This window comes from Heloderma suspectum, chromosome 4 (genome assembly GCF_057233095.1).
Source record: "Heloderma suspectum isolate Gila_16-S chromosome 4, 16-S_ref, whole genome shotgun sequence".
Lineage (NCBI taxonomy): Eukaryota > Metazoa > Chordata > Lepidosauria > Squamata > Helodermatidae > Heloderma > Heloderma suspectum.
Window position 1 is genome coordinate 49,114,684 of NC_139461.1, and position 27,606 is coordinate 49,142,289.

The 27,606-nt window shown below is 43.4% G+C and overlaps 1 protein-coding gene across 2 annotated transcripts; it reads right to left on the reverse strand.

Annotated features, from left to right (window-relative positions):
- Positions 1-1,479: 1,479 nt before the first annotated feature.
- LOC146346813 (carbonic anhydrase 13-like) lies at positions 1,480-24,234 on the reverse strand. Of its 2 annotated transcripts, none has more exons than XM_084849212.1 (7): positions 24,067-24,234; positions 16,663-16,860; positions 13,445-13,563; positions 9,983-10,078; positions 8,208-8,270; positions 5,087-5,242; positions 1,480-3,598 (listed from the first exon to the last, which is right to left on the reverse strand). In XM_084849212.1, exons 1-7 carry the CDS (start codon positions 24,095-24,097, stop codon positions 3,485-3,487), a joined length of 777 nt encoding a protein of 258 aa, XP_084705338.1. In that variant the 5' UTR covers positions 24,098-24,234; the 3' UTR covers positions 1,480-3,484. The 2 variants fall into 2 exon arrangements, with proteins under 2 accessions (XP_084705338.1, XP_084705339.1); XM_084849213.1 differs by lacking the exon at positions 24,067-24,234 and adding an exon at positions 20,084-20,233.
- Positions 24,235-27,606: the final 3,372 nt, after the last annotated feature.

Genomic DNA, 27,606 nt, shown 5'->3' on the forward strand with positions numbered 1-27,606 from the left:
AGCCTCATGTGAAGCAGCTCAATACATATCCTCCATTTTGCAAAATGAAGTGATCATGGTATGAAGGATGATTTTAACATGAGATGCTAATATGCTTGCATACATCTACTTCTTTCATTAGGATGGTGCCATTATAAAACTGTGCAAGAGGAGTGATGGAATAGAGTGGTTTCAATTGCTCCCTCCTCTTCTGTGCCCTAAGGCAGGGGTGGAGAACCTCAGGTCCAGGAGCCAAGTCTAGCCTACCTGGAACCCTATCTGGCCCTGTGGGGTCTCCCAGAAGGCCACGCCCCTTCCCCTCAAACATTTTGTGGTTTCCCGGCTTTTGTGCAGTCCTCCCCCCCTCCATTCTAAAAGGTTGAAATGCTTGTCTCATAAGGCTAGTTACTGGCAGTAACAGCTTTAAGCTGCAAGATGCTAGTGTTTTGTCAAAACACAGTTTGACTGTTTAATGTTCCTTAATGGTCAGTGGCTGAGTGTGTCATCTTGTGTTTTGGAGATTACAGATAAGTGGTCCAGAAAGGCAAGGAAAAACGCCAATAAGTGTCCAGTGATCTGTCCTCCATCAAAAAACAAACCCAGGTCAGTACTACCCATGGAAATTCTCACTGCTCGGGGAGCACATAACCAATATACACCCATGTGCCACAGTCACAGATCCCTTGGCCTGCACATACACACACACACAATATGTCCTCTTCAAGAACACCAGCTGCAATATATCTCAGCAGCTAAGCAGACAACATATGACACTCCAACATTAAACATTTTCACCAGAGTATCTGTCTGTATCAGCAGATCAGTATTGCTAATGTGCAGACCCAAGTTCTTGATTTGTAAATATAGTAGTTAGTGTGGTTCAACCTTGTTTGCTGGCACAGTCAGCCTTAAAAACCAGCTTGTCTCTAGTTACTACAGTTAAGGCTGCAATCTACACATACTTACCTGGGAGCAAGGCCAACTGAAATCAAAGCGACTGACTTCCAAGTGGACATGCATATGAATGTGCTGTGAAAATTCAGTCATTAAATATTTACTTGGTAGTAAATCCCATTAGCTTTAATGGAACTTACTTCCAAGGAAATGTGTTATAGGATGACCACGGTGTTGGTTTCTTATAACTGGACCCAATCTCAACTTGTTTCCATTTACTGCACAATAAAACCCCCGATTCCAATATGCCATTGGAAAGCAAAAATGCCCAAACGGAGGGCAAGAAGCCTGTCTGCCCACATATGCAAAGTAGGGAGGGGACACAGCTCAGTGGAAGAGCACCCGTTTTGCATGCTGAATATCCCAAGTTCAATCCCCAGCATTTCCAGTTAGGGCTGGAAAACCTCCTGCCTGAAACCTGGGAGAGCCACTGCTAGTCAGTGTCAACAGTACTGGGCTAGATGGACCAAGGGTCTGACCTTAGTATAAAGCAGCTTCCTATGTGTTCCTATGTAAAAAATAAATTAAAAGGCTATGCAGAAAATATAAAACATTTGTATCACTTGCTTTTATTTGATGTAATTCATAAATGTAAAGTTGCAGAACAAACTCAATTTATTGCTAATAAATTAGAATATATCTTTTGGGGGCTTTTTTCAATTCTAACATGAAAACATAAATCAATAATCTGAGCCTCACTGCTTCCTGCCCTGACACAAATAACTTCTTTAGAACCCTTTACAGTGCCTTCTTTATGCAGCTATTCAGATAACATAAAAGTATTAGGTACAACTCAGGGTTTAAAAAAGAAAAAAAAAGGAAATATGCCACCATCATTCACATCGTCAGTCTCTCTCTCTCTCTCATCCTTTATACCAGAGATAGTCAACCTGAAGGCCTCCAGATGTTTTCGACTACAACTCCCACACGGTGAAACCAGCATGGCCAGTGTCAGGAATTATGGGAATTGTTGTGCAAAACATCTGGAACATACCAGGTTGCCTATCCCTGCTTTATACCATTTAGCTTAATGTACATATACCTATCTGTGAGGCCTAGTCTCAATCCAAACTATACCTTAGGGTGGATACATGTGGGCATTTTGAAGCCATGTCTCCTCCAATAAAGATAAGCTGAAAAAAAAACTTGTGAAAACGTTATCTATCTCCACACACCTCTTCCCCGCCCCCGACACACACTGCCTCTTCACTGGCTGTTGGTTACAGAGGGTAAGAAAATGCTAATACTAATGTCACACTCCCCCCGCCCCCACTCATTGTCAGGGTGACTCTGGTCAGTAGCATCTGCACATCTCCCTGCCATGTGTAACTGGGCCTCAATTCTCTAGGGTTTCTTTTGTGGGTTGTTGTGTTTTTTTTAAATGAGACCCAATTCTTGCTTTCTCTCCAGAACAGCTGGACAATTTCCACCTGTAAACTGCAGCTATGACTTCTACAGCTCCTTCAAGGTTCTTTCCCCCCAAAATGTTCTGATTCCACTTTAAGGTGCTGAAGCAAAAGAAATGTCTTCAGAAATTCTGGGGGAAAGGCAGTCTTTGAGGGAAGGCGAAGATTCTTAACTATCTTGCTACCTAAATCACACTTAAATCACACCTACTATCTAGATATGGCCTCTTTGCAAAGAAGTTAGGAAAAAGCTTGCCTATTTTCCTTCCAACTGGTGGTGGGGAGGGTGGCGGGACCTGCAGTTAACATTTGGAATGATAGGCTTAAAAGGAATTTGCGGTTCCCAACTGTAGTATCCCAATATATCTATACTACACATTTAAATTGGCTTGATTTGGTTAAGTGCTATGGTTTCCTCCAAAGTATGCTCAGAGTTGTCATTTTTGAGCAAGTACTCTTTACAGAACTACAGTTCCCAGGATCCTTTGCAGGAAGTTGGTTGGAATCCTAGACAAGTTGAAAGGGACTGAAATGGATCATCTAATCCTCTGCTCTGAGATAGGCCATCCCATACCTAAAACATTGTTAACTGATATCTGTCCAATCTAGATAAGATAGTGCCACCCTACCTAACACATTAAAGTGCATTCACGTAAGGTGTGAAACTTATTCAGGCCACAAAACACAGCATTGGCTCATTCACTACAACTCTGAACAACTCTTATTCTGCTATAACTGACTGTATCCTAATCTATCACAATACAATACAATCATTCCTAATCATATCAGTTCTATTCTTCATATTCAGTAATGAGTTCTTATCTACCATAGTTAAACAGCGACAAAACAGTATCTATTAATTCAAATAACTGAAGCAAATAGCTGAGCAAAAATATTAACTTACCTATTAAAAATCAGGGGCACAATCCAGGAAACCTTAAGCATTTTAAGACCTAGTGGGAGAGCTAAGCATGTGCTTAAACCTCTCATCAAAATTCTTATGACTTCAAAATGCTTAACATTGGCTGGATCATTTGCTAATAAGAATTATCCTATTTTTAAAAGAATAAGGTAATGCATTAAATTGTGTTTTGCTTCCTAAATAGGGTGAGCTATTGCTGTGAATTGCTTCCTTTTTCTCCCTGTTAATTTCTTCTCACTTCCCGGCCCCTTAAAGGCTGTGGCGGTCTGAAGTTCTTCAGCATGCAGAAGGCAGCTTCTCCCTCACCAGTACAGAGGAGGTTGCGAAATTTAGCCAGCTGCAGATGAGAAAGGTACGAAATTCAGCAGAGAAACCAGACATCAATGGCAAAACCCACTGTCCACTGTAAGGGAATGTGCATGCAGGTAATTTGTTTTCTTCCAGGCTGTGGTGGAGAAACTGTGGCACAGCAGATGTTGTCGAGCTACAACTCCCATCATCCCTGACCACTGGTCATGTTAAATGGGGATGATGGGAACTGAAGTCCAGCAACATCTTCCCCATCCATGCTCTAAGGCATTGTCCCAATCTAGGATCTTCTGTGTACTGCCATGTGCCTATAGAACACCTGTACTGGTGAGATGCTCTATCAGTGAGGGAATAGCTGATCAGTGAGGGAATAGCTTTCTGTGCACATCTACTCGCACAGTCTCCACAGTGACAATCCCATATGTAATCCCACTGTGCATGTAATGGCAATAACATCTTGAGGGCAACAGAACACATTCATTACACCTCCTTCCAGTGAAGAAGCCCCCGCTCCCCACATAATACATCGTAAACATTGCAAAAGAGAACTGCATGCACGATGCATTCACTGTTTCTACCCATACACAGAGCTCACAACCACGCCCATTCATTGAACAGGTAATAATAATCACCCCATTGTTTTGTTTTAATGTTTTTAACAGGAGTAAACAAGGAATGTATTACAAACATATTTTGCCTATGTAAGAGCTGCTTTCCAAAAACCTATGAAATGGGTATGGGGTGGGGGTGGAACTATGTATGCAGCCTTAAATTCCTTGGAAGAACTCAAGTAAAGTTAAAGGATGGTGCTGTGTAGGTTTGATTTTCAATGGCTGGGATCATCAGTGGCAGAGAGCAGGTTTAGCTGTCACAATGATGGTACCCTCAAGTATACCTTTTCTTTAAAAATTAGTAAGTATTTTTATACTGCCCTTCATTTTCCCAGGGTGGATTTTCCTTTCCCCCCATATATATGAGGGTTGCCATTCAATCCTACTGGGACAAGCAAACCATGACAACAGTCCCAACTGCACTCAGGGCAAGATCTGCCCTCTGCCTGATACAGGAGCCCAGACCTCACTGGTGTGTTTGCACACATGCGTCAGGTGTCCGTGCATGCATGCGCACAATGAGTCTCTGTGTGCTGAGCACACAGAGATGCACTGGAGCTTCTAAGGATGCACCGCACTGTGGCTCATAATAATGGCCACTGTGCTGGCATGAAATATTGATTATATTATAACATTTGCAAAGATCAGCCTGAAGTTATACATTGTTCTAAACCTGCTCTGCAACTTTAAAATGCACTGAATCTGTACAAATTGCTGGACCTCTACAGCTGGTAGGTGTATTCTCCCAGTGTCAGAATATAATAGATTGCAAACATTCTTTTGGGCATCTGTCTAAAAACAGATTTAGAATGTGAAAGCACAGGAAGGGGGTTGGGCTAAATGATCTCCAAAGGACCCTTCAACTCTAGGATTCTATTATTTGACAAGACAAAGGCAAAACATACCTGTTCAGAGCAAACACTTATAGGCTCTCTCAGTATGATCCAGATGACACTTTCAAGAAGAGGAGGAACTGTGAGAGAGCCAAGGTAAGTCCAGTAGTCCAGAGAATGAGGGAGCAAACAGGAAGGATCAAAGTTGGTGAACCTACGCTGTTTACCCTAAAGAAAGAAAGAAAGGAAGAAAGAAAGAAAGAAAGAAAGAAAGAAAATTAGCAAACACTGCCAGACCTTCTGTCTCCCATTTACCTTATTGCTACTAGTGATGCCAGCAATTTCTTCTGTTGACTTTTTCTTCAATCAGAATAAAGATATTTTATTTATTTATTTAAAACATTTGTATCCCGCCCTGTATCATTAAGATCTCAGGGCGACGTACAGATAAAATCAATTTAAACAGTATAAAACAATAAATAATTTAAACAGCTAAAACATATTAAACCATTAAACAAGCTAATACCAATTAAAATCTAAAACAATAAAACAGTTAAAACAGTGTGCTACTTAAGGGAATGCATTTATCTCTCAAAGGCTTTAGTAAAAAGCCATGTTTTACTTGGCGCCCAAATGAGACCAATGTCTGTGCCAACCGGGCCTCCAAGGGGAGGGCATTCCACAACTGTGGTGCCACAGGAGAAAAAGCTCTCTCCCACGTCCCACCATAGTGTATGTCTCGCACTGGTGGGACACAGAGAAGGGCCCCTCCAACAGATCTCAGTTCTCAGGCAGGCTTATATAGGGAGAGGCGCTCTCTCAAATATCGAGGTCCCAAGCCATTTAGGGCTTTAAATGTCAGCACCAAAACCTTGAATTCTGACCTGAAGCATATTGGCAGCCAGTGCAATCCCTTTAAACTGGTGTTATAAGTTTTTTATAAGATGTTCCAGTCAAGACAGGCTTCCTGCCTCAAGAAGGTTTGCCACTTCCAGCTTTTTTTCTCCTCCTCCACTTTCTCTTCCAGGGGTGCAGACAGGTTGAAGAAATCTTATGTAAATTCCTCACCAATGGCTGCAGCTCATCTCCCTTCCACACTCTCACTCCCAATGTGGGTCGCACTTTCTCCAGCTCCATCTCTTGTCCATTCTTCCCTGGGAATCTTCCCCATTCCGAGAGCATTTCACCCTCCCCACCACTGGCAGGCTCCCTAGGTTTCCAAAGCCTCTTGATTCTCAGCTACTGGCTCCAAAACACCGTAATCCGAGCTCAGAAGCCTTTCATCTGCCTCAGGGACCTCCCCAGCCACCCTTGACAGAGTGCTCTGAAGCTGTTTTGGGTGGGGGCAGTGTTGAGCCTTACAGCAGCTGAACAAAGAAGGCTCTCATCTTTTCCAAGCCCTCATCCACAATAATACTACTGTCCCATGTAAACTGCTGCTCTAATTTCTTTCAAGGGTTTTGTCATTTGCTTCATCTTGGCTCAAGCACCCCAGCTCAGTTTTTCTTCCAAGAAAACACAAACTCACTCCTAACACAAGCATTATGCACTCCCGACTTCCCCAAGCAACCAGGCTTAGTTTCCTTGGGATGCGAGAGAGCACCGCAGTCTCACGGTGCCTTTCCATCACAACACTAAACCACTTTCAGAGAGTTCGCTTTGGATAGACTTACAAGAGGAGGGAGCTTTGGAGAGGAAAGCAATAGAGCCCGATGATACATTGCCTTTTGCTTACTTTTTCACAGGGTCTGGTGAGGTGATAATGCTATTTATTTCACCCCTTTCCCCAGACTCCACTATTTGTCAATTTCCTTTTTGCACATATTCACTTACAGAGAGTGCATCCAGAGAAGGGTGACCTGGATGGTGTGGGCCATGGAAACAAAGACCTATGAGGAACAGTTGACATAGCTGAGTGTGTTTAGACTGCAGGAGAAAGGAGAAGATTAAAAGAAGACACGATAATGGTATTCAAATATCTCAAGGGCTGTCGTGCAGAAGATAGAGCAGACTTGTTCTCGGTTGCTCCAGAGGACAGCACTGGAACAATGGAGAGACATTGCAAAGAAGCAGATTTCACCTAAGCATTAGGAGAAACTTCCTAATGGTACAAGCTGATTGTGGTACAGACTGCCTTAGATGGACTCTCCTTCACAGGAGATGTTTAAGTAGAGGCTGGATGGCCATCTGTGAAGGTTTGAGGCCTACAGAGGCAAGGAAAGATAAAAAGATCATACCTAGAGGCCTAGGTTTTTCTGTTGGGAGGGGGTAACCCTGAGAAGAGTAGTTTCATTTCCCCAGTTAAGTTTCATTTTCCTGAGTTAGGTTTCATTTCTCCAGGTCTGAAAAAGTACTTTTGGTTTTGGGGAAGGAGGGGATAAAAAGGGAGAGGGAGCCAGTGACACACACACACACACACACACACACACAGAAAGAGAGAGAGAGAGAGAGAGAGAGAGAGAGAGACCGACCACAGCCTGAAGAGGGAGCAGGAAGAAGCAGCCTGGAAAAGTCTCCTGCAGGAAGAAGCAGACGGAGAAATCTAAGTACAGCTAGAGTAAAGGAACTTGCATTTTGCAGCTTTCGTTTCTCTTATGGCCTTTTGTATCACTCAGCTCTATTGCATAAATACCTTTAGTGTAATTTGCTTGCTTTAATTTACCAATAAACTATTGTGGTTAACATACAAGTGTCTGAAGTGCCAATCACCCCACGGTCTACAGCCCAAGTCCCATGTTATTGGAAAGGGGAAGTTTAAAAGAAGGAATGTGGGACATCTGTCAGGATTGCTGCAGTTGCCAGGTCCTGCACTGAGCAGGAGGCTGGACTGAATGACCTCCAGGGTGCCTTGCAACTCCAAAGTTCTATGGGGTCAGCCAAGAGATTCAAGATAGTAGCATTCATGATAATACGGACTTGAATTTTTGGATGTTTATCAAAACAGAGTGTTAAGGCAGTGGGGGGGGGGAATTCAATACGCAGATATAGCATCCTAGTTCACAGGCCCATTGGTGTGCAGCTGAACACACAGGTCTTCCCTGCATGTGTGTCCCATTCATTCAAGGAGGATGCAGTTCTTTGGGGGCCAAGGACACACCCAGGTCTGCCTCCTGTTACGAAGAACAGGAAATCACTTACAGACCCATGGGAATGTCCTGGGTTGTGGAGAACACTCAGTACAGAATGACCTTACCCTGACTTTAATGGCATCCAAATGGTCTGTGATTTTCTTCAGCTGTGAATTGCATTCACCCACCTGTAAATACAAAAGCCAAATTATTGGCTTTGCTTGGGAATCTTACAGATTTTAAAATTTATTTCATTTATTGTTGAAATGTATTAACTTCTTTCTCATCAAAATGCTCAAAGCAGGTTGAAGGTTTAAAAAACATAACAACTTTAAAATAATAATCAGATATAGGCAAAAATACTAGAGTTTACAATTTTAGGATGACTAGGAAAATATTCTGGAAAGTATATGAAGTTATTGTTAGCAAGTGAGCCTTTTAGGGCAGGCTATTACATAATTGTCCACTGAGGATCACCACTAAGAAGGCCCTGCTCTTGAGTTCCTGCAGATTTTACTTCAGAATGGAAAACTGTCATGAAGAGTCTCCCTGGAGGTTCTTGGAGAATGCAGGGGCATGTGCAAGAGAAGGTGTTTCCTAAGGTATACTGAACTCTGCTGTTTTTCTCTCACTAGAAAAATAATCCTTTGTCTTTCAAATGCTGCATGAACTACGAATGTGCTAAAACAGCCTTCCCCAACTTCATGATGTACTGGCTGGGAATGATGGGAGTTGTAGTCCAACACATGTGGAGGGCACCAGGTTGGGGAAGGCTGTGCTAGAACATTCCATAGGGGCTTTGCGGGGGGTTGTTTTAAGAAAAATAGGAATGATTTTGCTAATGTTTTGGCTAACCTTTCAGTTCCTTTTTGATACCTGAAGCTTCTCGTAGGGCCAAATTATATCGGGCCAAACTACAAGTGGTGCTAACACGCCAACTAAAGTTGTAGGAATCTTTCTTTTTTAATTGTAGTTGTGGGGACCCCACAAGCTGCCATTAGCTTCAGGAGAGAAAGCTTCCATTGATGCCAAAGGAAGCTTCCTTCCAGTGCCAAACAGACTGCAGCGCAAGAGGAAAGTCAACTCTCTTCCCCATGGTTCCAATCCTAATGATCGTCCCCCCTCCCGCCCCAGCTGCTGGGTTAGATCCAGACTTAGAGCAGACTCACTGCAATAAAGTATGGTTACGTCTGAATATGTCATGCCTCCCTCGGACTCCTCTTGAGAATGAAGGGGAAGAGCAGGCTCCAGACCCAGGGGAAGGGACCAGCACAGAAGGGGCCCGAGCCCCCTCACCCACTATGGAGGCTCCAGGCCCAGTTGCAGTCTCCCCAGAGGATTCGGGGGGCAAAATGCCACTGACCCCCACAGAACGAAGGCAGCTGAATGTCCAGAAGCAGCGTAGGAGAGCCTCTGTCCGTTTAAGACAGAGAGGCTCTCAGAGGCAGGAGGACTGATTTGATACAGCTGCCTCAAGTCGTGGCCATTAAAAGGGGTTGGCAGGCTGGGGCGAGACCGCTGAAGAAGCAACGTCGTGTTACACGCCAGTTGTCAGCCTCAGCCGTTGTGCACTGCCATGCTCCTGTTTCCTCGTGTGTTCTGGACCCCGGATCGGATAACGGACATCTCTTTGCCTTGACGCTTTGGACTCACTGCCCAGGTAAAACATCCCTTGCTACAAGCCGCCTTTTCGCTTCCCAGCCTTGGACAGGTTTACAGCCCTGTTATCAGCTGGTGATTTATTGCCGCTAGGTGCGGTCAGCTGACAGGAGCCGACAGACGATAACCTCCTCTTTGTATTTTTTAAAAGATTCACATAACTTAGCGTCACCCGCGGTCTGGTCCATAGCTTCCCACCTTTGTTTTAAACATTGGGAAAACAGACACACACCCGCCTCACCTCTAAGAAAACAGCCATGACCGCTAAGCCATCTGCCTGCCGAGCAGCCTCCACAAAGGTGGCATACTTGTCTGCGTTCCAATGGACCACGTGAAGCTGAAAGGCAAGAAAACAAGTACTATCAGTCATCATTTTACTGAAGTCAGACAACTCTCTGTAACATCTGATGGAGTATTTGGGGCTAGTTTAATTGTTTTACAAGTAGCCCAAAGCCATCTTGATTATGTAGTCCTTTGGAAGCTCCATGCTCGTTGGTCCAAAGTTCTGAAGATCCGTTCTAGCCAGTCCTAGCATTGGCCCAGTTTACAAAAATAACGAAACCGCCTTTGGCACGCTCGCATGCCAGCCCCTCCCACTAGGCCAGGTCCCCACCCACGTTTTCCCCTCGACAGGAATCCTCAGATAGAGACGCTGGATTGCGGGCTTAAAAGGCCCTTGCAGGAAAGCCGCTACGTAAGTGCAAAGCATTATTCTGAGTAAGAGATATGAATTCTGACTGCTCAGTTCACTAAATCGCTCGCTATTAACACTCATACTTTATACTTTCATTTAAAAGCTGGACTGTGTGACTTTTAGAATATTATCAGTGTTACAGAAAGGAAACAAATGCTTTCGGCAGGAATGGTTTTTATTGTAGATTAATGGAAAACAACAAACAAGAAAAGGACACGAGTAAAATGTGAAACACTGTGGGGGAGGCCCAATCCCAATGGCTTGTGACTTCTCTTTTAAAGGATGTATGTATCTTGTCTTACCACCGCTCCTGCACCACAGCTTGTTGGAGAACTCTTTTAAGGCCTGTTTCTTTTATGCATCATCATCTTCATCATCCAATCGGAGGCACCTGGGTCCAGAGGATAGGCTGTCCCAGGTTAATGGGACCTGGGATCCATTGGCCTGTTGAGATCATCTGCCAGGGGAAACGTGTTGTCTTCTTTGATCGCAGAGCAGCTCTTTCTTCTTGCATGTGCCAGTTTGGCAGAGGTGCATTCTTGAGCCAAAGAGCCTTTTTCTTTGTGGAACTAAACACTGAAAACTGCCACCTACTCACTGATCCTTCGGATGTCTCTCCACCTAAAAGGTCAGCCTGGTGCTCTCTCTCTCTCTCTCTCTCTCTCTCTCAATTCTAGGGACCTTTTTCCAAAATCTGAAGGGTTTTTCTAGTGGATTCTTGAAGATGTTTATAAGCAGCAGTGGGAAACCTTTTTAGACTGACTAAAAATTCCTAGATATTGTCTGTCTCCTTCCATTTGGTTTCTTAGATGGAACTTATATTTTTTCCAGCTATACATTTGTTTTGGAACATATTGTTTTCTAAGCACCTCTTATTAATTCGTTATATTCCATCTCACCTGGTTCCTGTGGAAAACATAAGTCTTTAAACACTGCAAATGGTCATTTCCCCCCAAACTGATTTTTCCCCACTAGTTTTAGCCACTCAACATTTTCCCCACCTCTCTTTATTTTACTAAGGACATTGCTTCCGTCAGTCTTCAGCACTTGTATTACAATGCTGTCAAGCACGGACTTCCATTTCAGAATCGCTTCTAATTTCAGAACCCTTTTCCATTTCAGAAATAATAAGACACTGAAAAAAATTCCCTCTTAACTGTTAGTGAACTGGAAACCATTTACACTTCTTAAGGACAGGGGAAGGAATATTCTGAAATGTTAATCTGTGAATGGGGCTTCTGCAAACTTAAGCTAGAATTTTTGACATTTCGTTTCAACACTGAAATAACGTTGAAACAAATGATCAGAGAATAGAAAAAGTATGCTTATGGTGACAAAGTTCCAATGTGTACCTGAAGCTCCCTTACCTGGATGTGCTTCCTCATTCATTCCAATGAAAGAAGCAGATACAAGATAAAAGGGCAGCCAATGCACATAAATTACAATATGTGCATCAGATTATACTTATTGTCTGGATCGTGATGTATATTGATCTATACCAATAAATCAAGAAGCACATGAAATAATTGCTTTTCCCCCTGAATTCTGGACAATATAGAAATATCTACTGAAGATTTTTATTGTCTCCCTTTTTACTCAGGAAAATCTCTGTCTCTATCACATGTATTGCACAACATGTAAAGCACAAAACACGGTGCCTATGCGTGGAGAATTCCCCTGGGCTCAATAGATCCCCACTTTCTTCCCACTGTTCATGCGCACACAGGTAATCTGAGGAAATGTAAGGCGAACTTGAGATCTGTATGTACCTCTTATACCCCGCTCTGGATGTGGGAGGTACATATAGATAGGGGTATGGATGGCATACACAAATCTTCCATTCACCCCAACAGTCCTTTCTATTGAATGCATCTGCGTAAGCAGCAAAAGGAGGAATCTGCTGAGCCAAAGGGAATCTTCCGGACTCAAATGCTGCATCTACAGTGGATTGGATCATGCCCTGTTGTTTTATAGCCCTTCCTCTCCGTTAGAATATTAGTTGGATTTCCCCTGCTTGTGTACAGAAATCTAAGTGACTATCATTTTCAAACAAAATTAATTCCCAAGGAAGAAATAATACATGTAACATTGTGTGCTTTTGTATTCTGTGGCATTCGGCAATAAACATACAAAACAGCTAACCATCTCAGGGCTGCCACACTTTAGGCAGCAGATATTTCCTGTGTTTTGCTGCATGTCCAGCCAATGACCACTAGGACATTTTAAAGGAAGATGAGCATCCACAGACATGCACCGGACATGGACTCGGAAGCCAGGGCATAGTGCAGCTCCCCAGGTAAGTCCTTGTGTGCTTGCTGAAATGTATCTTCCTTCAAACATCACAGTACTCACCAACATGTGGCAAACAGTGGAAATATATCTGCTGTGTAATGTGCGATGCAGGCCTCTTCAGGCAGCATAATTGCTAGAAACTTAAATGTGCAGTACACAGAAATCAAAGGCAGTTGGTAAACATAGTTGAGTGTACCACAGAACCTACCACAGTTGCCAGAAACAGCTGAAGGCAGAGATAGCAGGAAAACCAATGCTGCAATTCTAAGCACATTTAATTGGAAGTGAGCCCACTGAAACCCACAGGACTTACTACCAAGCAAGTATGCCTACAATCAGGGTGTAAGACAAAATGGAAATGTCCAGGCCAAGTTAGTTTTAAGTTCTAAACCTACCATATAGAAAGACAAATTCAAACCACTCAATCATTCTGAATATTCAAGCTCATCATAGACGGTTACATTCCTCCTGTCTGATCCTGACCAAATAAATTCTGCGTTGGCACAAGATCACACATCACCAAATTAATCCAACTAGCACTTTTCCCCCCCCAATGCTAGTGAATCATAATGAGATTAGCAACTGTAAATGAGTAATAGTTTTGTTGCTGTAATCACAGGTCTATTTAAAAACAGGTCTGTTTGTCAAACGATGGCGTTAGGGATGGAGCCAAAGTCGATCACAACTGCTTCTCTACAGTTCAGTGGAGTGCTTTACCTCTGCTGCGAATTTCGTTCCATCCACTGCATGCTCAGAGCCAATGTCATCACTGGGCCCCCAATGGAAGTGAATTTGCCGCAGCCTATAATTTCCAGTGAGTGGGCCCCCACTCAGCACTATAAATAGACAAACGTAGAGTAGCATTATTAGGTTGCTGTGAACAATTGGAAAAATCAACATTGATTTGACCATTTCCTTGTACTACCTGAGGGCCTAAACAAACAGGATGTGGGAGAATCGTGATGGGATCACCCAACTTTATGGCAGTTGCTGGGAGCTCCGATTTTGACCAGAGCAGTGGCACTGGAGTGGTTTAACCCTTTCCTCACAGTTTTCTGGATCTAAATCCAGCAAACGGCACCTTTGGGAGGGGCTGTATCTCAGTGGTAGAGCACATGCTTTTCATGCAGAATGTCCTTGGTTCAATCCCTGGCATCTCCAGGTAGGGCTGGAAAAGCTCTTGCCTGAAACCCTGGACAGCTGCTGCCAGCCAGTGTCAACAACACTAGGCTAGATGGACCAATGGTCCGATTCAGTATAAGGCAGCTTTCTGTTCCTAAATCCCTACTTCTGAAGCTGCTATTAGCTCCACTGAAGGGGAAAAAATATACAGACAACATGAGTGGGGAGAGCAATTTAGATCTGGAAAATGTTGCAGGGGGAACAGTTTAACCTGCCCTTCCCCAGGGCCACTCCTCCAATGAAAACTGGAAACCTAGCTCCTGCTTTAAAGGCTTAAAAAAAGTTGGGATATTCAGATCTCAGATCCTCTGGTTTCACATCTGTTTTGGGCCCCAAAACACAAATGACTTTACTGCATGAAAACAAAGCATTAAGAAGACTGGAAAAGCTTGTCTTATTCCTCACACATCCAGTGTCTGGATGGGAGGCTGCCTGAGGGTAAGATACAACTGCAACAGCTGTTAAGTATAGGCCATGGTGCAACAATAATTCAATGGTGTTTTGCTTACACTGCAGGAGTATTATGTCACTGCTGCAAGACCTAAAAGGCAGCAAGCAGGCTGAATCGCTACTGCATGGTGGATGGATCAGGGTGGGGAAGGACATATTTGATGCTTAGAAAATTATAAATCGTGAAAAGAGAGTGTGTGAACAGAGAGAAATCATTTATCTCTTAACACACTAACAATCAGATACACCCAGGGAAAATTATTGGTACTAAAATCTAGACATACCAAAGTATTTCATCATACATCATAAAATTTATTTTCAGAGGATGTTGTGATGGTCCCTATCAAAGCTGGCTTTTCAAAAGGATGAGAAATGCATGGAAGATATATCAATTCTATATACTAAGAGTGAACTTGTTATCTGAATCCTTATGTAATCAAACAGTATCATCCACACAAAGGCAGGTGTCAGCATTCCTGGGAACCCAAGATATGCAGAAGTACCCCCCCCCCCGCCAAAGAGGAAAAACCCTAAGGGGAAGGACCCTAAACAACCCAATGAAGGGGTGAGGGAGGAGTAGAATGCTGGGGGAGGGGAGGGGCAATGGTATGGAGTATCCTGGAAAAGCAAGTGGCTGGCTGGAACCCTAAACAGAAGCACTCAACACTACAACATTTTGTGGAGGGCCCTGCCTGCAGTATCTACTAGCCATGGCAGCTAAGACTAAAGCGTCAGTGTTTACAGCTGTATCTCTCTGACTGCCAAATGTTGAAGACTGCAAATGTTGTGGGATGGCAAATCACCATCATGCCCTGCTTGTGAGGCCCAAGCTAAGTATTACAGGGAGATATACAAGCACTACCAACTTGTGTCCCCTCAGTAACTCATAGCTGGAAAGAAATGCTAAGATGTAGCTTCTGTTTCACTGCTTCCCGCTCTGCTTCATCGTTAGGTGGGGAAATGCTAGTACAATGACATCACAACACATGTTTGTTCTTTTTTTTTTTTCAATTACACATTGCCAGGGAGAATATGGGTCAGCAGCAGCCACATGCCTCCACATCCCTGTAACACAGGAGTGGCAAAAATGTGGCCCAAGGCCCTGTCTGGTGGACCCTAGACCCGCCCCCCCCCGGGAATACAGGACAAATGCTCTAGGAATGGGCTCTATGATTCATGCCACAGAAGCCTTGTTCCTACAGTGTCACTGGAACATCCTAAGCAGCTGTACTGCAGGGCTCCTCCCTGCTTCCTAGGACACTCTAGGAATGGGACTTCTATGGCAGAAACCACAGAGCCCGTTTCTACCCCCCCCCCCCGCTTTTTTTCTTGAGAATGATCCAGGTCACAGTGTAGGATGTCAGACTCAGGATCCTTCAACAAGAGAGTAGCAAGCGAGATGGGCTAGAAGCCAGGATTCCTGGATGGTTTGAGAACTGAGGTTTCTGGGAAGAGCGTTGGTTTTATCTGATCAAAATAGATGCCAGGCCTCTGAAACACTCTTGGGCAGGAGTTGGATTTGTGCACCCCTGCAGTAATATGTAGTTTAGGCCTGAGCTTCTCTGGGACATCTAGTTGACCTCAGCTGATGAGTGCTGGACTATGTGGAACTTTGGGTCTGAGTCCGCAAGGCAGTTCTTATGTTTTCTGCTTGTATGTATGTGTTTCTTTTCTCCTCTAATAATTTCAGCAGAATTTTCTGTATGAACAGGTTTGTCCATCTGCTATGAAAAGGATGATTTTTTGAAATATGGAAACTTTCCCCCACTAAACACAACAATCTCTGAAACTGAATGAAACCTTGGTCATTAGGAATCTGTGTGTGTGTGTGTGTGTGTGTGTGGGCGGGAAGATTCACAGGTAATCACTTGACTTACTGTTTCATTTTCCCCCTTAATTGTCTGAATTTGGGAAAATGAGCTTATTGGCTACAGACAAAAGGGAAGCAAGAAATTTGAATCATTCACATGAAATCAGACTTACTATGAGAAACAAACACTCCAATTATGCCGAAGAGTGAGAGAAAGCTGTGTTTGACAAGTTAATTTAATGCCATTTAAACAGGGGTTGGGGCAACAGTTGAACTGTCTTGCAAGGGGTGAGATGGAATCGCAGCAACAGAGATCTGTATGAGTAATATCAGCTGAAATGGTGACATATCAAAGACAAGTTAAAAAGACTTTTTCTCTGGAGACTGGTAGTGTTACAATTCATATAATGCAATGTCATCTCAGGTTATGACTGAAAATTGTCCTCAACAAAAGAGTGCAGTGAAGCAGAATTAAGTCTGTCATGCCACAAACCTGATTTATTTTCAGTGTCATCAAATTCCACACTGGTGGAGTGTCCATTGTTGAGGATGACTTTAGCAGAGGCAGGATCATAGTTAGGGCAGAGAGGACGCAGAGTGGGGTCATATTTGGTCTCTTGAGTTTGGATATCAATGGGAGATTGACGGTCTCCATTAGCAATGGGGAAAACTTCCTTCCAGTGAGAAGGTCCTAGAATGCATTGCAGTAGAAAGGTTGCTCATTAAAATACATTCTGTACAGTCAGAGAAACGAAGGAATTATCATATGAGAAAATAATCACAAGGACCTACCTGGATTTTCTTATTTTTCTTATAAAAATATTATTCAGATTATTAAAAATGTTTGGATTTAAAGGGGTGGAAAGTACACCACCCAGTTGTCTTTGATGAGCTACAAGACAGCTTTCTATATAAATAATTCTTAATTCTAATGAATTAAATACCCAAGGATGCGGGTTAGAACACTAGGGTTGGTCATTTTCTGCCTACTTCCAGGCATTCTGGTCATTAGGAATGCAGCAGGCACCTGAAATTAACACACATGCAATAGATTCAGAGAACATTCACCCACCAGCTGTTCAATGTGTAATCCACACACCTAAAATGCTTCATTCTAGTTCAGTGTCATAGGAACATAAGAAGCTGCCTTATACTGAGCTGGGCCATTGGTCTAACTCAGTATTGTCAAAACTGATTGGCAGCTGCTCTCAAAGGTTTCAGAAAGGGGTCCTTCCCAAACGCAGCTGTAGATGTGTCCCGGATTGAACCTGGGACCTTCTGCACACAAAGTATGTGCTCCACCACTGAGCTATGACCCTTCCCCATACTGGGCTGAGGTATATGCCTCTAACACACCAAATAATGTGTTGATTCAGACCCCAGCAGTGGGGTACCCACAAGCTGCTGCTTGACAGCAGCCACTAGGTTTAGTTTTATGGTGGCGCTCAGTCAGAATGGGATCCACCTCATCTGGGGTCCAGATAGCAGCCCCAGTTTTGATACAGGCATTGTCATGACATAAAGTGAAGGATATCTGGCTTTCGCAGAAGATGACTCAGGTCTAGTCTACCCGTGCATTTGAACAAGGTAGGAATGAAGTGGTAGAACAGACTGCACCACTTCAGACTATAGGTGTGTGAGATACCATTAAAAAAGAAGACACTCAATGTAAAACACTTCCCGCAAGTAAAAGTTGGTACATTGGAGAGAAACGTTCTAGCCCAGCTCTCTCCCTGATGTGTGTGTTTTCGACTTGCAGAGGTTTTCCACATATGAAAATATTCAAAAACATGACCACCACCACCCCGCACCTGCAGTCTGAAGTAGCACAGTCCATTGTACTACCTCATATCTCTGAGCCACTTCATTCTGGGACATGTGTAGACCAGGCCTTGGTCCCTCCCTCATTTGCTGGTGTTAATTCGTTTAGGGTGCAATCCCATGCATGTTAGACAGAAAAAAGTCCTACAACTCCCAGCAAGTTTTTTTTTTCTGTCTGAACATGCATAGGATTGCACTCTTAAATGTTTGCAAATGTAGAATGACAGGGCTGTAAACATATCCCCCAGGCTAGAATCTAATTTTTAGGAGCAAGTATCAACGCTTACAGATGCCAGCCCTTGAGCAGGAACAGAAAAAAGAATCTGTATTCTCAGCATATTGACACTTTAAATTTATATCAATTTTATACCATTTTAGCTGTCATAGTTCTCTTTAAAGAATCCTAGGAACTGCAGTTCGGTGAAGGTATTAAGAATCTTTATGTTAAACATCCTTACCCTATCTCATAAAACTACAATTCATTGGAGGAAAGGAAAAATGTGAAACCACAGATATATATCCTTAGTCACTAGCACAACATTTTTAGATGCTTTGGTGACCAGCACATATTTTTTCAGCCATGCACACTAACACATAAAATAAACAACTAACTGACAGAAATACCAGCTGAGAAGGTAAGAAAGGTTAGCTAAAAGCAATTCTAGCTTTATAAGAAAAAAGGCACTCCTCTTCCTTTTTTGTATGAAGAATTCTTCATTAGGCTACAATTTTCCTTTGAAGTTCCATCTTTTTATGTCAGAAGTGGGTAACTTGCGGCCCTCCAGATGTTTTTACCTACAATGCCCATCTGCCCTAGCCAACATAGCCCATGAGGGATGATGGGAGTTGTAGGCCAAAACATCTGGTGGGCCACAAGCTGTCCACCCCTGCTTCACAAATGTTTTTGCTAAAACTCAGGGCTTGCCCTAAGTTTATATCTCCTCTGCTACCATTGCACTAGCTTCCCATTCCTTAGAAATTTACAAAGATTTTAAACAGCATTCTGGAGATCTCTGCCTGTCGATTTCTAACTGATCCACCAGTGTGTGAAACAAGACACCAATACAGTCCCAAGATCCCTCCATATAACTGATTCACCACAGATTGGAAGGGACCTTTGTTGTAGCTTAATCACTGCTTTGGGTTCTAGCGCCAAAGTGTTCCTTCCCTCCATGCCTGCCCCCCCCACAACACTTGACTACCAAAACATCACATATCTCAATTTGTGGTAGGAGACTGAAATAAAAGCAAGGATAATAGCAATATTACATTTCAGCTGTAGATCTGGAATTTGAATTCAGGATTTGATCTAGACTTTGCGAGCACAACCAACTTCTTCAAGCAACAATGGTCAGAATGGAACAATGTGTGCTCAAATGTGTTAAGGGATCTTCTCAAAGAGGACAAGAAGACATGGATTTAAATTAGCAATGTAGGTTGGGATTTTTAAAAAATAGGATCAGCTTCTTAACTGGCTGCAATACTGCTGAATTAAAACTAATAACAGTTTTACCAGTGATTTCTTTAGGGGAAGAATTGTGCCTATAGATATTCAGTTCAACAATGTGATAAGCTGCTGAGGGAAGTCTCCCCCTTCAGATACTTTCTTTTTCTTACAGTGCAATCCTATTCACATCTACTCTGAAGTAGGCCCTATTGAATTCAATGAGGCTTATTTCCAGGCAAATGTGAATAAGAATGCAGCCATAGAGGTTGAAGGAAAACCTGTGTGCACGTGCGCGCCGAGAGAGAGAGAGAGAGAGAGAGAGAGAGACAGCCTGTGTGTTAAGGCAGAAAACTCACTTGATTCCTTCCACTCTATGATTCTATTAATATAATTCAGTTGTACAAATCCATACGGTACATTAAAAGGCTTAAAGTCAAATCCTCTTCTGCATAAGTGTCAATTGAATTTCAGTTCAACTTGGCTTACCCAATTGTAATGGAGATGAAGTTATGATGTCTCTCAAAAAAAAAATCCCACACTGTTTCTTGCATTTGCTCAGGAAAAATAACTATTCATACTTAGCAGTTTAATTTTTCATGAAAAATCTGAGCTAGTAAAATATAAATAATACTGAGTATTTACATACCACATTTCAATTGTTCAGAGTCCTTCATATATTGCCTCAATAATCCTTACAAGAGCTCTGTAAGGTAGGTGAGTATTATTATCCCAAGATTGCTGACAGAGGGCTGAGGCTGTGATAATAGTGGCTTGCGTAAGGCCATCTCCTGAGTCTGACAACATAACATCTTGACCAATACCATGTCTCTAATTCTCAGGGGAAACCACCCCATCACATCTCCTAAAGTTATCTGGGCGATGCACAGTTCATTCTACGTCAACCATGTTTCTGTCCCACCAAGATTATCTTCCAAGCTGTGCTTCATACCAAACATGGTAAGTCAAATTATAGCCTTAAAACGGGTCAGCTATACAGTTACATACACTCGTATTGAAAGATTACCCTGTTTTTGGAATTACTTTAGCATATGGAACCTATGCATTATTTACAAAACAATGTTCACTTCTTACAACTGTAAAACTTACCAGTCTTTCAACTCTGTACTCCAGCCTTCCTCATCCTGGTGCCCTCCAGATGTGTTGGACTACAACTCCCATCAACCCAGCCATTGGTCATGTTGGATGATGGAGGCACCAACACATCTGGAGGGCACTAGGTTAGGGGAGACTGATCAAATCCATAAACTACATAAGCATGCACAGATACATATAAATTGGCTTATGTTCAACCCAATCAATGTGTGTGCAAACCCTCCACTGACAGTGAAACCAAATGGGGCATCTGTGCAACATTCTGTATTGCACATTAGAGCTCCACATGTCACCAGAGCTGCTGGATGGTCATGATGTTTGTCATCTGTCTATTTACTTTGCAGAATAAGCTCTCAGATGCTATTAACCAGACATACAGTAACTCGTTTGTGGCTTCTCCATATGCAGCAGAACACCCCGTTCCATAACTTTATCTTTGCTGCATGGCTTGCTAAGCTGACGTCATCCATCCTGCGGTTGCATCAAGATTAGACAGCTGCATTACGATGCATAGCTTTAAGGAAATACTGAAGCTTACTAAACTGTTTTGCTGTGTACACTTAGATTAAAAAGTGATCGTTTTAAAGAGTTGTTATTAGTTATATTACTGGATCCTGCCTGTCACAGAAGGTAAAAGGGTCTCCAAACTCATCCCCAAGCTCATTAGCCTAGCCCCCAGAAATGTATGGTACACAGAGGTGTATCTAAGTTGGGAAGATAAAAGGAAACACCGCTCAGCAGTAATGCTTGTGGGCTTAGGGGTGGGTTATATTTTATATATATATATTTCATCCTTACCGTAAAGGTTTGTTTACTGGATCATACCCAGTCAGCCTTCTCTTGTGCTAGATACTTAACACTATGATCTTTTCAAAACCTGAGTCCTGATCCAAAGACTCATTGTCTTATACTGAGTCAAACCCTTTGTCCATCTAGCCCAGTACTGGCAGCTCTGACTGGCAGCAGCTGTCCAGGGTTTCAGAGTTTTACCATCCCTGGAGATGGCAGGGATGGAACCTGGGACCTTGTACATATATGTGCTCTACCACTGAGCTATGGTCCTTCTCCCACCAATCCTGAGTGGTGAGTGCAGCAGAATGCTCACAAACCCGTCCCCACCCCACCAATATGTGATCAGCGCTGTCAGAAGGCAGTGCCAGTCACTGTTGAGGGCAATGTGGCATCAAGACTGATGCCTCCCTCCCCTCTATGCCAACTAATAGGTGAGCTGCACTGTCCAGTAGCAACTGCACAGAGCACCTGTTGGGTTGTATGTTGTATGGTGCATGTTGCATGCGTCCGAGCTGCTAAGCCCCTTCTCAGCTTGCTTCCCTTCTTTTCACCCAAAGACTGCATTAGCAGAATCAGGGTAGGTACATGGAGATGCTGCTGAAATCACTGGGGCAGGCTCTACAACTGCTATCAAGCAAGCCCAAACAGTCCAGCATCTGGATTTTTTCCCCATTTTTTTGCTTGAGAGTTTTGTCCTCTGCTTCTCATTTTAATGCCAGAAACTTTAGCCAGATTTTAATGGAAGAGGTGTGTAATGCTAATTAAAGCAGAACTGCATTTTAGAAAGTTTTCAATTTACCTCTATGACATTGTCCCAGTCACTTTCAAGCTTCATTCACTCCTCGTATGGGTTTGTGCTTAAATCAGTCTATAATGTGAAGGTAAAAATCTATATGGACTAGAATGTGCATTTGATTTTGTTTCTGCATTCCGACATGTACAACATTCACACATGACACAAAGAACTGGACACAGACTAAAATGTGCTTTTGAATGTCCCTGTGAAAAGGGTCTCACAACTGCACTGCCCTGGAACCAATTTCAAAGGCGTTAAGTAGCTATAGACCCAGTTTGCACGATCACTGTGGCTTAAACAAGCCACTGTGGCTTGTTTAACCTGCAGCACATGTCAGACGCCATTTGCCTAATCACCTGCCCAGACATGGCTTGTTGAGTTGTCCAAGCCCAGTCAGTATGGAGGGGGAAACAACCCTTCAATAGCCCATGGCCTGTTATTGGGTTATTGGAGGGTTGTTTCCCCCTCAAACAAGCCATGCTGCCCAGGTTCAGGTGACATGACAAGCTGCGCCTGGGCGGCTAATTAGGCAAAGGGTGCCCAGCACACACCACAGCTTAAACAAGCCACCATGCCTTGTTTAAGCCGCAGAGATCATGCGGCTGCAGAGATCATGCAACCCGGGCCAGAATCCATGATAGAAAGGGAGAGAGACACAGAGATGCTGTGGAACCTAACAATAATTTTAAAAATATTATTAATACATTACAAAGAGGAAAAACAATTCAAACTACATTTAAAAAACCTATAGCCTCGCATCTCATTTAGTAATCACAGTATATATTCTAAAATACCTTCCCCACCCCACCCTAAAAAGCCACTATTATAGGAAAAGCAGCTGCTGTTTCTGTCTTGGCAAATATAGTTATCAGTAAAGAAGATCCCTTTTTATCTCCTAGAAGCAGGAATGCATCCACAATGCTAAAAATTGGCCTGCTTAAATCCCATTTCAAAGCATTTTTGTCAAATTAACATGCCTTGTGATTTAGTGCCTCTAGGGATCAGGCCTTCCTCTAATTTCCTCACCTCCACGTCAAAAATTGCAGAAGAAAGCTACCGGAGTCTGAAAAAGCAAAACCAATTTTCTTCTAAAACTCCATGTCTGATAGATAGGCTGACTTTTAATCTTTTTCTAAAACAACAATGAGTCTTGTGGCACCTTAAAGGCTAACGAATTTATTATGGCATAAGCTTGCATGAACTAGAGATATCTGAAGTGGTTCATGAAACCTTATGCCATAATAAATATTGTTAGTTTTTAAGGTGCCATAATAAGACTCCTTGTTGCTTGCACTGCAAGACTAACATGGATCCAGTAGTCGACGGGGAAAGTAAGGTTTGTATCCAGTTTCCAGAGGGGAAGCCCACGTTAGTCGCTTGCACCAAAAACAACGAAGAGTCTAACAGATGTGTTTATTCCGGCATAATATTTCATAGATGCATAAAGGTTCTATCCAATGTTAGTGTAACTTTAAGTCCCACTCATTTCAGTGGGTGTATTCTAAGTCAGTGATGCTGACAATGGATAGAACCCTAAGAAAGTTGCACGGATTTCCAAAGCCGCACACTTCCTTGGGAGCAAATCCCCTCTGTTCTCAGTAGGGCTTCCTTCCGGGAAAACAGCCACAGGACAGAGGTACAAGTGTGATGCGAGTAGCTTGGACGCACATCCTCGCGTCCTAAAGAAGAAATGAGGCTCCACCATACGTGCACCTCAACCCTGTGTGTAAGCCCAGTCTTCTGCCTAACTTAAAGGAGGAACTTTGCAGCCCCCCAATAAATACTTAAATTAACAGACAAAAAATAAAAACCTAAGCGGAAGCAAAACCCTCCTCTGCCCCTCGGGACTCAGTGCTCCGACCCCCTACAGCCCCCTCCCGCCCTGCTCCTATTTCCCCAGAGAGCCATCCGGAGCTCTCCCCCCTCACCGTTGTCCTCATCGTATCCCCAGTGCAGCATGGCTAGTCCCCTAACGGGATGTTGATGGTGGAGACGGAGCTGGAAGAGGCGGCGCAGAGAGGCGAGCGCCCGTCTGTGTACGCACGAGGCGCGGGAGAAGCGGCCAGACGCTCCGCGAGGCAGAGACTGATCGCGCCCCGGGCGGCCCCCGAGGCGCGTATTTATGCGCAGCGCGCCCTGCAGTCGCCGCCCGTGGCCGCCAGGGGACCTGTCCGGCAGCAGCGAGGGAACAGAGGAGCCCCGTTTCCTTGGGAAAACGACGGAGCGTCCTGCCGGAGCACTTTTGAAGACTACCACGTTTATTCTGGCGTAAGCTTTCGTGGACTCCAGCCCGCTCCCTCAGATGCACGAAGTCTGACGAAGTGGGCAGTGTCCACGCAAGCTGATGCCAGAACATCTGTGCAACCCTGTGCACATTTACAACTTCCAGCATGGGAGTTGTTGGACTTTTTTGTGTTAGTCTTTAAGGTGCCACAGGACTCTTCGTTGTTTTTGCTGCAACAAACTCACGCGGCTACTCTGGAAATTTAGCAACGGGCTTCCCTTCTGGTTGCGTGCCTTGCTCAGCCTTCTACTTTCGTCCGATCCTAAATACCTTTACTCAGAAGTAAATCCCACATTGGGGTTCACTCCGTACTAGTAAAATCTGCATAGTATGAAGAACGTCAGGAAAGATCCCGCTTCCGGCCATTCCCCACCGCAAAAACCAGCTAAATGCTTTTGGGAGGTTTATAAGCACGGTAGTCATGCAGTGCATGATCATGCATGCATGTCTACTCGGACGTAAGCCCCACTGAGGTCAATGGGACTTACTTCTCAGTAGACATGTATACAGTTTCTATTGCCATTCTCATAAAAAGAAACAAGTCAGAAGAGACTGGAGAGGTAGCTAGTCCTGCAACATCCTCTTTCTTGCACCCGGGAGACCAGTCCAGACCATAGCACGCCACAGAGGTACAACCAGTAATTTTGGCACCCTAGCAGACCCTAACATTACTCCCCCCAAATTTGTGTTTGCAGAGGTGTCATTTTAGCAAGTGGCACACCTTTTCCATTCACCTGTCCTGTGTCATCCTCTGTATGGCTGGGAACATCTCCAAAACTTCCAGTCTTTAGTCAGATGACTAACTCATTAGTTACATGATTGACTCAAGGAAGTGAGTCAAGCCACATGGTATAGAGCAGTGGTTTCAACCTGTGTTCTGAGGGAAGGAACCTTGGAGTCGGGAGTCCTTAGAATCTTATCAGAGATTCCATAATGAAAATATAAGTTTTGGAGGACAAGCTTCCCTGAAAGGCAGTTTGTCGATCGCTACCAATGTGCAATGTGCAGCAGTATTGGACATGTTTTAAGAACATAAGAACCCTGCTGGGTCAGACCAAGGGTCCATCTAGTTCAGCATTCTGTTCACACAGTGGCCAACCAGCTGTCAACCAGGAACCCACAAGCAGGACACAAGTGCAACAACACGCTCCCGCCCATGTTCCCCAGCAACTGGTGTACATAGGCTCACTGCCCCTGATACTGGAGGTAGCACATAGCCATCAAGCCTAGTAGCCATTGATAGCCTTCTCCTCCAGGAATTGGTCTAACCCCCTTTTAAAGCCATCCAAGTTGGTGGCCATCACTACCTCTTCTGGTCATGAATTCCAAGATACATCAGCACTTCACATATGAAGACACTGACCTGGGCACATTATCAGTTCACATAGATTAGAAATGAGATCCACCAGGTCAGTGTCCTCATATGTGTATGGATGATGTATCCTGGAACATGTCCCAGAATCGTCCAGAAGGCACAGGGGAACCAGGATAGGTATCCAGGGGTTCCTCAGCAGTTAAGTTGAAGTTTAATGTGTCTCTCAAAGCAGAAAATTTTCCCTATGAACAATGCCTTTTGTTTCTCTCTCTCTCTCTCTCTCTCTCTCTCACACACACACACACACACACACACACACGATATATTTCTGACATGGTTTGGCTATGGGTGTTCTTATATAGTTCCTTGATATTGCTTAGCTACATTAAAAAAACACCTGTCTATCTGAATTAAGCAAGTTTATCATGGATGCATTTAATATATATATTTGTATAGCGTTTTGACAGCCATAAGAAGTATGGTAGTTACACATATGCAGTAGTCAGTTTCCCAGCTTTGGACAGAAAAGATTAAATAGAATCATAGAAAGAGCATCCAGACCTAACCTCTACCCAAATGGTGGGACGTCTGTCCAGAATATCTTCCTCTCCCATCAACCTCTGCAGTTCAGACAACAGTGCATCACAGAGCAGCTGCACTAAATGGCAGAACAGCTCTTTTAAAGCATTGTGTATGCATGACACTGAATTTGCACAACTAAAGTGTTTATTGCTACCTCTTGCTTTATCTGTTCCACAGTTCCAAGACAGCAAAAGAGATATGATTGTTGAGAATATGCAGAAAGATGAGCACAAAGGGGATGTGTGAGAACTATAAGATAATGTGGAAAATACTGGCCAGAGAGATAAGAGATTGTCTACCCTGCACACATATACTGAAGAAAAAACCATCCTCATTCCAACTACAACCACAATAGTAGACTGGTGTTGAGCAAAGAGCCATCAGAATATCACAGTTTGTGCATCGACTGTTAATGCAAGTGTGCATTGTCCTGGTCTCTAAAGTAGAACACATTGGCTGTCAGCTGTTTCACAGATATTAGTTTTTCTGGCAAAAGATTTCCCTAATGTGTCTCTGTAATAATGTGCTTTTGTAAAGTGGGCCAGAGTAACATTGTGGCTAAGGCAGCAATGCTATACACATTTATTTATCTGGGAATAAGCCCCATTGAACTCAATAGGACTTACTTCTGATTAGACATACGTATACTGTAAGAAACTTGAATTGCAAACCAAACAGTGCCCAGGTCAGATCGAAAGTGTCCTTAAGCAAGTCACAGTCTCTCAGCTCAGCTTTTGCCTACTGTATCTGCAATTTGCAGCTAATAATACTGTCCTACGGTTGTTGAAGGGATTATTGAGATAAAGTAATGTCTGTTCTCCATAAATGCTGCGTATTATCATAAAAAGTGTCATACAGCAAGTAAAGATGACTTGGTAGCCCAGTTCTTGTTCTGTCACAGAACTGTAAAACCAGAATGGATTTGAAGGAAGTCCAATCCTTCTTGATTTTCCAAATCCCTTTGTGGTTGTAACCAATTTTTAACAGTAAGGTGGCAATGATGATTATTGACTACATCCTTTGTAACCAAAGGTGGCAGACATCTATACAGTCGTTAAAAACAAGACCTGGAGCTGACTGTAGTTCAGATCACGAACTTCTTATTGCACAATTTAGAATCAGACTAAAGAGAATAGGGAAGACCCACAGATCAGTCAGATATGAGCTCACTAATATTCCTAATGAATATGCAGTGGAGGTGAAGAATAGATTTAAGGGACTAGATTTAGTAGATAGGGTCCCGGAAGAACTATGGACAGAAGTTCGCAACATTGTTCAGGAGGCGGC

Coding starts and splice junctions, on each gene's coding strand:
- LOC146346813 (XM_084849212.1), bottom strand. CDS start 24,097: ATGCTGCACTGGGGATACGATGAGGACAACG. Junction 16,861..24,066: donor GGGATACGATGAGGACAACG/GTGAGGGGGGAG, acceptor AATGCATTCTAG/GACCTTCTCACTGGAAGGAA. Junction 8,271..9,982: donor TCATGGCTGTTTTCTTAGAG/GTGAGGCGGGTG, acceptor TTGTATTTACAG/GTGGGTGAATGCAATTCACA.